Consider the following 10847-nt stretch of genomic DNA (forward strand, 5'->3'; position numbering starts at 1 on the left):
GTCCGCAGGTTTTATGGTGAAGTTGGGTTTGGAGCGGAGGACTGCACGTTCTGCGGGGGAGAGGTTGAGGCGATTGATGTCACGATGGCAGTTGGAGATGAAGAGGTCGAGGGAGGTAGGAGGCCTTGGGGTGGTGTCCAGGAGGAGGGGGTGGGTTGGAGGCAGGAGAAGGGGCCAGTAGAGGGAAGGTTAGGCTCACGGTTGAAGTAGTAAGCGTGGAGGCGGAGGCAGCGCAAAAACTGCTCAATGTCCAAACGTGACTGGTATTCGTTGATGTGTGGGTGGAGGGGGACAAAGGTGAGCCCTTTACTGAGGACTGACCATTCATCCTCAGTAAGGGGGAAGGTCTGGGGGGATGGTGAAGACTCGGCAGGGCTGGGTGCTATTGTCTCCTCTGGAGCTGCTAGCTTTGGGGGTGGTGGGCGGAGCGATGTCAGCGTCGGCTGTGGACGGGGTTGCGTCAGCTGTGGGCAGTGGGCGGAGCCGGGCAGGCAGCGGCGACGGTAGGCACGTCTTCAGTGTCTATTGTGTTGGTCTCGGAAATGGAGGCGGTGGCATCAGCAGCGATGGCGCTCGCTGTCGCGGAAGTGGGGTACCCGGCAGTGGCGGATGTGACGTCATCAGTGGGTTCTCCAACAGCAGCACATTAGACTGCAACACAAGACCATGAAAGGATCTTGGCAGTGTAGATGTCGACAGGATCGCCAATGAGAGGAACAGAGTCTAGAACTAGGGGTTATTGTTTAAAAAAGAAAAGGTCACTCAATTAGAACAAAAATTATGTGATTTCTTCCCCTCCCCCCCCCACCACCCCCACAGGGTACAAGTCTTTGAAACTCTCTTCCTGAAAAGGCAGTGGAAGCAGCGTCTTTGCATATTTTAAAGACAAAGATAGAAACATTTCTGATAAACAATGGGGTGAAAGGTGATCAGGTTTGGCAGGAATGTGGATTTGAGGTTATGATCAGATCAGCCATTATTTTATTAAATGGTGGAGGAAGCTTAAGGGGCCATAATGGCCTGTCCCTTACTCCATTTATGTTGAATAAATTCAATGACGCAGCCTCCATTGCTCCTCGGGAAAATAACTGCAGAAAACATTGACCCTCAGAGATAAAACATTCATCTTATTTCAGTCTTAAATGAGACACCTAATTTTTAAACTGTCTCCCTTGGTTCTAGACTCCCTCACAGTGGGAAAACATCCCATCAGTCATGTCGCATTAGGATCGCCTATGTTTCAATAAAGATCATCTCTTGTTATTCCAAACTTCATTGGATATAGAGCCAACTTACTCAACCTTTCATCCCAAGATGACGCCTTGATCTGAGGAATCAGTCAAGTGAACAACTTAGAAAAAAAGAGATGAATCTAAAGAGCCAATACATTTTTGAAAAGACAAAAATTTCTTGACACCATATTGATCATGGGTTTGTGTTTCAAATGCTGAGCATGACTCAATTCTTTCAAACATACAATTTCACTGCAAGGCATTAGGTTGGAATCACCCTACAGGAGGGAGAGAACAAAAATTGAGACCCAGCTTGTGACGTTGGCAATTGCACTCAAATCTTGAACCCAGCTACAGACTGTGTAGAAGCCAGAAGTTATCTGAAAGATCAAGAAGGGAAGTTAAGAGTTAAAAATCATTAAAAACTAAAGAATCTCTTCACGTTGATCTTAAATTACAAACGTCAACAAAATTTTTACAAGTCACTTTTCCAGTTCTTCAATAATTTCTTTAAAACTTGTGACAAACCACTTGGCTTTCTCTTTTACTTGCTGTCGGACAACATTCCCACCAAATCCGATAAATGCATCCTAGAAAAAGAAGCCAATAGTTTAACCGGGCATTTACTCTTTATAACTTAAGTACAAAAAGGTTGATTGTTTAGAATTAGAAATCAGTTCCAAAAAAGGTCAATGAAAAGCTTAAGGTTAAGACTAACTAAACATCAAATTACTCCTTTGAAGTAACAAAGTTCATTCTACGTTTGTACGTACTGCAGGAGGCCATGCTTCCAGGTCTGTGGCTCCATCTCCAATCATAACAACCTTCTTAAAGCCTCTTTCTTCTTTTAGACGAGCTATGATTCGGCCTTTCCCACCAGATTCTGCTGTTGGTTGGGTTTCATCGAAACCAGCATAATCACCTGCAGCAAAACAAGGTCAACTGTTGTATACCTCTTATGCATAATCCCATTCAGTTTTATTCAGTTAAGAACTTTACAGTAGAAGGGGATTCTGGGTGTCTTGGTAACTGAATCACAAAAAGCTGTGATGCAATTTGCAGCTAGTGGCTTGAAAGCAAATGAGACTGCTTTATCCTGCAAGGGAAATCAAGTCCAAAAGTGGAGAAGAGGACTCGTGAGGTGCTGATTCAGTCCCTACCTCTGGGCCAGAAGGCTTGGGTTCAAGACCTGCCTGCTCATGACATTAAAACTAAGAGTGGGAAGTACTCCTCCAGCTGCATAGGACCAGTCTGTATCTTCTTACAGAAGGATATTATATTAGAATCAGTTCAGAGAAGGTTCTCTCCACTGATTCTTTGGATGAAAGCACTATCTTAAGAGGAAAAGTTGAGCAAGTTGGGTCTATTCCCTACGAAGTTCAGAAAAATGAAGGGTGATCTTATTGAAGCATTGTGATAGACTGACAAGATGTTTCTCTTTGTGGTAGTAATCTAGAACTATGGGAAATGGTTTAAAAATTAGGCAATCTCACATCTACAATTGAAATAAGAACTATTTTTTTTTCCTGAGGGTCATTAGTGTGTGTGATTCTCTTCTCCAGACAGCAATTGAATATATTTGATGACACAGATTCTAAGGTTGATTTAGATAGATTTTTGACCAACAAGGGAGTTGAGGGTCATTGAGACACACAGGAAAGGGATGTTGAGGCCACAATATTCCTCCCAGGTAGTAAAAGTATGATCCGCAATGTTACATTGTGTGCCCCCTTTAACTAACCATTCTTATTTCTCTGCCTCATACACAGGCCAGTGTCAATAAATGGTCATATAGGGCAAAATTTACCAGATACTGGGATGCAGGCCTATGTTCCCAATCTGTCACTAGCTGCTTAGCTTTTGTAACTTACTGCATATATAAAATATGATGAAGTGATACAATAAAATATGAATAGAGATGTCTTTGACTGTTCACCATGCTCGAAAGACCACGGTCAGCATTGTCAATTGTACATGCAGTAGCATAGATAGTAAATGTTTGTGATGTATGTGAATGAGTGATGACGTGAAAAGAACTGGGAAAAGAATCTCTTAATCCAGAGGGCAAATCATTTGAGTTTCCATCTCTAGAACCTCACAAACTACAATGGAAGAGGAGGAAGAGATGGAAAATAAAAACCAAGGCAAATCTCAAACTTCCCAATCAGCAGTTTACAGCTAGGAGCAGGTCACTTGTCTTGACTATTTGACTAATAAGGTTTATGTGGGAACTATGATAAATAGGAAATGTTAAGGATCCATGGAATAGGGTTCCTGTATACCTTCATATCCAAATCTAAAATGATTTAAGTTTATGCTAATTAAGTGTCACCCTGACATATTTGTACAATATATTACATGTGTAGCTGTGTTGAAAGAAAAAAATTGATATATATTTTATGGAACTGAAATAATTGTGGTCAAAATTAAAAAGTGTCAGGTAGATGATGATTTACTTTGATATTTGCCTCCTTTGCCACTTTTCTCCCGTCTCAATGACTGTCTTACTTTTGGAGTACGGTTCCACAACCACCAACTGCCTTCAAACAAGTGACAACTATTCATTTTTGAACATTAAACATTAATATTTGGAGATTATCCAATTGTGGGACATACATAACCAAATCCTGTCCTTACCCAAGAACCAATAACCACATCACGCCCTCATTAATTTACACTCGATTTCACTGACCAGTCAAATCACCTGCTAACATTCAATAAAGACATTTGGATTCATAAAGAAAAAATTCTGCTCTTGTGCATTAGAGTTTGAATCCTTTTGGAATTGATACTCAAGAGCAACTAGGGACAGGCATTAAATGCTGGCCCAGCCAGTGATGCCCACATTCCAGGATTGAATAAAAAACTTCAGAAAACGTCAAAGGCAAAAAAAGTTTGTTTTTTTTTGCAGCGAGTGATAGATAAATGATCTGAAATGCAATGCCTGAAAGTGTTGTGATGGTGGACTCCAGCAAAGCATTCAAAAGCAAACTTCATTCATACATGAAAGGGGAAACAAATTGCAGGGTTACAGGGATAGTACCAGGGGGTGGGACTCACGGGACTGTTCTCGCAGGGATCCAGCAACGACTCGACAGGTCAACATGTGTTTGACCTATTTTATGATAAATGTGTCCAAGAGCAGGCTTGCACTAGAAATGACTGTCTCCTTTTACAAGGTTAGAAGAGATCCCTGTAATTCTCGATATCATTAGGCCTCCTTATTTCCTGCCCTCAGCGGTCTGAATGGGGTGGCTGGGTAGCAAAGATAGGAGTGGTCTTGAGGCATTTTCCTCATACCTACAGCCTTTCCACTGCATACACAATCAGCATATTTGATACAAGGCAAGTCATGCGACCATCGAGAATCACTGCAGTTACAAGCTGGAATAGTTAAGCTTGGAGGTAATAACTGCAGAGATTAGGATTTCAGCAGTGGATGAACTGTGGTGGGGCAGAGTCACAGCAATCTTGGTGATGGCCCAAATATATGGTCAGAAGCTCATCTTTAAGGTCTAAAACGTCACCAAGTTTCAAATACTTTAATTGACTCTCAGACAGATCCCAGGAAAAAGGACAAAGTGGATGGCTCAGGAACAGACTTTAAAAGCAGGCAGTAAAGATTAAGTCCTCCCTATATTTCTTTGGAAGAAATTGCTGTTCATCCAGTATTTGATGTCAGACAGTACAAGAAACTAGGGGCAATGGAGATATTGGGATCATTGTAGCGAGACAGCTTTGAGTCAACACTCTCTAATTCCTGCACCAACTAATGTTCAGCCTTACTGTGCTTTCTTCACAGGTGTGACGACCATTGACCTGGAAGTAGCACAGTAATTGATTCAAACGTCAGTGGAATTGTTTTTAAGCATGTTTGAAAAATCGGTTTATATCAGTTATATTAACTGTAAAGGAATCGATTGCAGTTTCCTTGGGTATCAAGAATTACTGGTCCCGATCATCCTTCATCTGGAAGCAGGACCGGAAGCCACGTGGCAAGACAGAAAGTAGAGCTACAAGCAGAGCAGTTGGGCGGCAGGGGGTGAAGGCAAAAATCAGCAAAGGTGACAGAGACAGAAAGAGAATGACTGAATTAATGCAGGAGGAAGCAGCATCTCTCTCAGAGAGAGGTCAGTTTCTCTGTTTGCGAAGTAAGGAGGCAGAAGCTCTTGGAGGTATGTTGCACGCAGAAACAAAAATGGTCAAAAAGCAAAATAGTCTAAAACCCAGATAATTGGGAGTAGCAAGTAGCTCAGCCATGCTAAAGCAGAAGTAGTCATTTGGATTATTTTGGTTTATGCTTTCTCATGGAGATTGTAACCTGGTGAGAGAAGAAAGCAATTCTGGTTACAGTCAGCAGTTCATTTCTTTCTCTCTCTCTCGATCTAAAAATAGTCAATTACCATTAATCCTTACCATTGAAGTAAAACTTCAGCTTGTTTGCATAAACATTGGCTAAGGGAACATTTATCTCTGTTGCTAGACGGTCCACTAGGCTCCTGAAACCACCAGATATCAAGAAAACTTCAACACCACGTTGTTGAAGTTGACCAACCAGTTCCCTGTTTCGAAAATAAAAGGTTTAAGAAATAGTTATGCAGGAGATCAAACAAAGCAGATATTTGTTGACACAGCCATTTTCTGAATTCCATTCCGAGCCTGCTTTAAAATAGGTAATCCCAAGCAGAACTAGTTGAGCTTATTACATTTATGTTTCTTTTGAAATAAAGGTGGGGTCCAATTTTCTCATCATTATTAATAAAAGATCCTGAGGTCACTCTCCATTCTGAGCACCCATGAGGAATAGTCCTTATGATAAGGATTAGTGCCAAAAAGATTTCTACACAGCAGAAAAGGAGAAATAAATGCATTTTTACACAAGTTTTTATTACTATAAAAATTACTTCTTCCTTCTCACTGTAATTTTGTTATTTCTGCAGTAACTCAACACCAGAATCACCTTTAACATTTAGAGTTTATCAGTAGCTTACTTTATGCCCTCCGTTAAGCATGGGGGGTGATCAGTTAGGAGCTTGTTCACTTGCTCTCGTGAAGGTTGTATTATAGATAGACGCTCTGTTAGAGCCTTCTTAAATGAGACAGTCCCTCTCATTGCATTTCCAGTTCTGTAATAAATATTGAAAAATATAAAGTTGATTGGAAAATGCCACTGCATGCAACAACATGCTTTGTGACAGAAAACTTTCTTCATGAAACTTTGTAGCCACAATTTTGCTCATTTTTTGAACACTGCAACCTGAGCAACCAATCCCAGTACAATGAGATCTGTAGGAGGGCAGGAGCGGCTTTAAGGCTCTGCCTTAAGGCTGAGGTACAAATCCAGTGATGCATTGAGCTACCTGCACCCTAAAAACAAAAATCAGTCAAAAGTAACTAATAGGGAATGACAAAAACTCTGTGGACCAACCATTTCCAGGGAAAACTGGTGATGGAAATTCAGAAAATCAGCACCAGAGGGCTCAGTCAGAAAGGCACCAAATACATCAATCCTTTGGTCAGGAGCATCCAGAGCCAAAGTTGACATTTTGGAGGAAGTGTACATCATCCAAAACTATCCTTTCCAGTTCATGGCAGAGTCTACTAATCCAATGTGCGATCTACATGCATTTCATAACCTATCAAACCTCAATGAAACCAAGTCAGCCTTGATCCAGTGAGGTGGGGGGGAGGGAACTGCCAGAGATATGAGAACTCTTACCCAGAGATATTGAGAGGTTGGGGTTGTAATCTCTCAGCTCTAAGATGAACAAGGGAAGTTATACAAAGTGTTCAAAATGACAATAGGCTTCCAGAGTAAATAAGGAGAAACAGTGTTCACTGATTGAAGAATTAGTAACTTGTGGACACATTTTAAATAATTCAAAAAGAACTAGCAACAGAAGCGTTTTGTTGGAAAAAGAAAATTGTTAGGATCTGGAATATAATGTGGATCCTAGGTGCCAGTAATGATACTGTCTGAATGTTCTCTACATTTTAGCCTTTGTAATGTATACAAAATGAGTCTTTATTGATGAGCCAGATGTTTTCAGATTTATAAACAACACTGACTATTTACACTGTTATAAGATCTCAAGCCTGTACATAGCCTGGGCACAGTATTACAAAATCGTTGTGACTACAGCTGCAACTGAAGGGGAGGCAGGTGCATTTATACTGAAGCATCATACGCTGTGATGCCATCTAAGTGCTTTAAATGTATACTGCTTGTCTGGGTCTAGTTTCTACTCCATAATACACTGCCCAGAAAGGAAGCTCATTTCTGAAGAAGGGTCCCAACCTGAAACGTCAACTTTCCTGCTCCTCGGATGCTGCCTGACTCGCTCTGCTCCTCCAGCTCCACACTGCATTCTCAGTCAATAGTAATTTGTTTTTTTAATTTGTAGACCTAATGGAGAAGATCGGGACTAACTGAATGGTTCCTACAAAGAGCCTGTCCAGCCGTGAATGGCTTTTCTCCCACGAAGTCCATCTCATTGATTTGGCTGGACACTAACCTATCAATTCCACATCAAAAGCAGCTGATTTCTTAGAACAAATATCAAAACTATTAATTTCTAACTCATTTGAGAATGTCATGACATATTTGTGACTCGACAAAAGGCTGCCTTACTAGCTGCAACTTCTGCACTACAAAAACTATCTTGCTTTATTGCCAGTTGAGCATATTTGCTGATGACATTGTTGTTACTCGCAACATTGAAAACCTTTCAATTAAGGTTCCTGGATAACTATAAGTTGGGGAATCAGGATTTATTTAAAAAAGGGAGGAATGTAAAATATTGTACAAGATAGGTAAAGACTGTTAAATGGCGGGAAAACAACAGCCCAGACAAACCTATCAAGCACCTACATTTCTGCTACTTCATTGCCGACACCGCAGAATGTTGCTAGTTCATCAATTCCTTCTTCTTTAATGACTGTACTGTCAACATCGAAACAGACTGCATCAGCACTGCAAAGAACAGCTTTTGTTTCAGCAAGTGTAGTCATATTGCTCTATGGGTTCCTGCAAGTCCAAAAATAAAGAAAAATTAGAATCCTATACAGGCAAAAGCTAAGGTGACTAGACCTTATTAATGCAGAGTACAACCACAAAATAGAAGTTGATCTCATTTATGTCAGATTGTAGTCCATTACTCACACTTCTCACTCTATTGATGTCTAATTGCAGTCCACAGTAGCAACAAATTTTAACTATGATCCTCCCATCTCAGTTATTTTTAAACCAACTTGTTTGGACTTGGAGTCAGAGTTGTACAGCATAGAAATAGACCCTTCAGTCCACACTAACCAGATATCTGAAATTAATCTAGTCCTGTTTGCCAGAACGTGGCCCATATCCCTCTAAACCCTTCCTATTCATATGCCTTTTAAATGTTGCAATTGTACCAGCCTCCACCACTTCCTCTGGCAGCTGATTCCATGCACGCACCACACTCTGCATGAATGTTTTGCCCCTCAGGTCCCTTTTAAATCTTTCCCCTCTCACCTTAAAACTTATGCCCTCTAATTTTGGACTCCCCTACCCTGGAAAAAAAGACCTTGGCTATTCACCCTCTCCATGCCACTCATAATTTTATAACTTCTACAAGGTCATCCCTCAGCCTCCAATGAAAATAGCTCCAGCCTATTCAGCCTCCACCTACAGCTCAAACCCTCCAACCTGGCAGCATCCTGGTAAATCTTTTCTGTACCTTCTCAAGTTTAACATTTTTCACATAGCAGGAAAACCAGAAGTGATAATGACACATCTTTGGGGCTGTTGGAATTTAAACCCAGACATTTTGGGACAGATGGTTGCAGATTGACACATTCCAAGATCCAGGATTACGTGCTGAGGAATTCGTTAAAGCCAAGGCACAGTGGGGAAAAGGCCACACTTTAAGGTCTTTCTGCCAAAGTACAATTGGGGTCCATTCAGTTGCCATACCCCCTTACTGCCTCAGTTGTATGCAAATACCACCATGCATAACAAATAAATGCCTTGGTTTTATTTTGGAGCCGCAGGGAATGCCAGATTCCAACATTTATTTGTAATCCATGTTCAAAGACTGTACAGGACTGCTTTAATAACTATGTATGTGCATAACTTTTTTAAAAGACAATAAAATATACTTTGAAATAAAATTACAAACTCTATTACCCCTGGAGTTTCATGATCAGCCATGTGAGGGAAAGAACATTGGACCTTTTACTATCACCATCCAAAACAGCAACACGTGAAAGTTCATACTGCCACAGCAACTCGGACTGAGTAAACTGTAACTCACCACCAGTTCCCTGCAATATCCTCCTGTGTTAGGGAGAAGAATGGAGGAGCTCCTGTCTTCTCAAATCAGTTCCGGCGTCCACAGCAGGCTCACAATTCAACTTTACCTCGATAACTTGGTAAATTCGGTTTCTTCGTCCCACTAAACGAACAGTGCGAATGTACAAACCGTTGCCAGAAAGATTACTTGCAATAAACACGTCCGCGAGTTGGCTGTTGAGCTATCGACATGTCCTGCATCCCCAAAATTGCACGCATCTGCTCGGGTCTGAATCAAATCATGGAAAGTGAAGCTCCAATTGCCAACTCCCCCCAGCCCCAGCTTGCACAGGTTTCCACAGCAATGCGCTGTTTACCGACACCCCATAGTACCATTCAACCACCGACAAACTCCCCCCTTCAATTCTGGCAGCGTAGCCACTCTACCTGCACTGCAACGTCTCGGTCACAAGACTGCATTTCAATCAGCGTGAAAATCTCATCGAGATTTCCAAGCTGTTGGAAAATTTAAAGTGATTCCCTTCACGTACGAAACAGACCCGTCTCTCAAACCCCTGCCCTCTGGAGATCACAGGATGCGACGTGCCTTTAATCGGACCAGAATCAGCAGCCTGTGTAGCCAATGGGCGCTCCCCTTACGCGCTGGGAGCCGGTCTACTGTAGCTAATTAAAAGGGCAATATCACGTCCCCTCTTGGGAACGTCCCCATTCGTGGACCCCACCGTATAATGATTTTGTGTTTAAAAAAACATCCCCAGCTGTTTTGATACCATCCTCTGGAAAGTGGCAGAAACACGATGTTGCCTTGACAGAATTATTTATTTCAGAACCAAATCGATTGACAACGTTTGTGGAATGATTTTTACAAACCAGTCCAACACACTATTTTATATCATTGCACAGTGAACATATTGTGTCGTAGAGGAAATAGGGACGAGTGAACTGTGAGGGGGATAGTGATATACATCAAAAGAGCATAGACAGACTGGTGGGGTGAACAGGCAGTGACAGATGCAATCCGAAAATTAATGTAGAAAATGTTGGAGAAACTCAGTAGGTTGAGCAGCATCCGTGGAGAGAGAAAGCAAGCTTAACGTTTCAAGTCTGAAGATTAGTGGGTGGCACAATGGCTCAGTGGTTAGCAATACTACCTCACAGCACAAGGGACCTGGGTTCAATTTCACCCTCAGGCAACTGTCTGTGTGGAGTTAGCACATTCTCCCCATGTCTGTGTGGGTTTCCTCCAGGTGGTCTGGTTTCCTCCCACAGTCCAAAGGTGTGCAGCATAGGTGGATTGGCTATGCTAAATTGCCTGTAGTGTTCAG

At 41.7% G+C, this 10847-nt stretch overlaps 1 protein-coding gene across 3 annotated transcripts; it reads right to left on the reverse strand.

Moving 5' to 3' along the window:
• Positions 1-333: 333 nt before the first annotated feature.
• On the reverse strand, positions 334-10095 carry psph (phosphoserine phosphatase). Of its 3 annotated transcripts, none has more exons than XM_048612829.1 (7): positions 9524-10095; positions 8104-8259; positions 6224-6358; positions 5649-5794; positions 2006-2154; positions 1761-1822; positions 334-1612 (listed from the first exon to the last, which is right to left on the reverse strand). In XM_048612829.1, coding segments are annotated over exons 2-7 (633 nt in total). In that variant the 5' UTR covers positions 8244-8259; positions 9524-10095; the 3' UTR covers positions 334-1611. The 3 variants fall into 3 exon arrangements, with proteins under 3 accessions (XP_048468786.1, XP_048468785.1, XP_020380200.1); XM_048612828.1 differs by having other exon boundaries at positions 1712-1822; XM_020524611.2 differs by having other exon boundaries at positions 334-1822.
• Between the last annotated feature and the right edge of the window lie 752 nt (positions 10096-10847).

This window comes from Rhincodon typus, chromosome 26, assembly GCF_021869965.1.
Source record: "Rhincodon typus isolate 14 chromosome 26, sRhiTyp1.1, whole genome shotgun sequence".
NCBI classification, from domain to species: Eukaryota; Metazoa; Chordata; class Chondrichthyes; order Orectolobiformes; family Rhincodontidae; genus Rhincodon; species Rhincodon typus.

Bases quoted from the DNA above. Each gene is read 5' to 3' on its own strand.
- psph (XM_048612828.1), bottom strand. From the start codon at position 8,243: ATGACTACACTTGCTGAAACAAAAGCTGTTCTTTGCAGTGCTGATGCA. The intron at 6,359-8,103 runs GTAGGTGCTTGA...TATTTATTACAG, and splicing joins GGCAATGAAGTAGCAGAAAT to AACTGGAAATGCAATGAGAG. The intron at 5,795-6,223 runs GTAAGCTACTGA...TTTTCGAAACAG, and splicing joins TGCTTAACGGAGGGCATAAA to GGAACTGGTTGGTCAACTTC.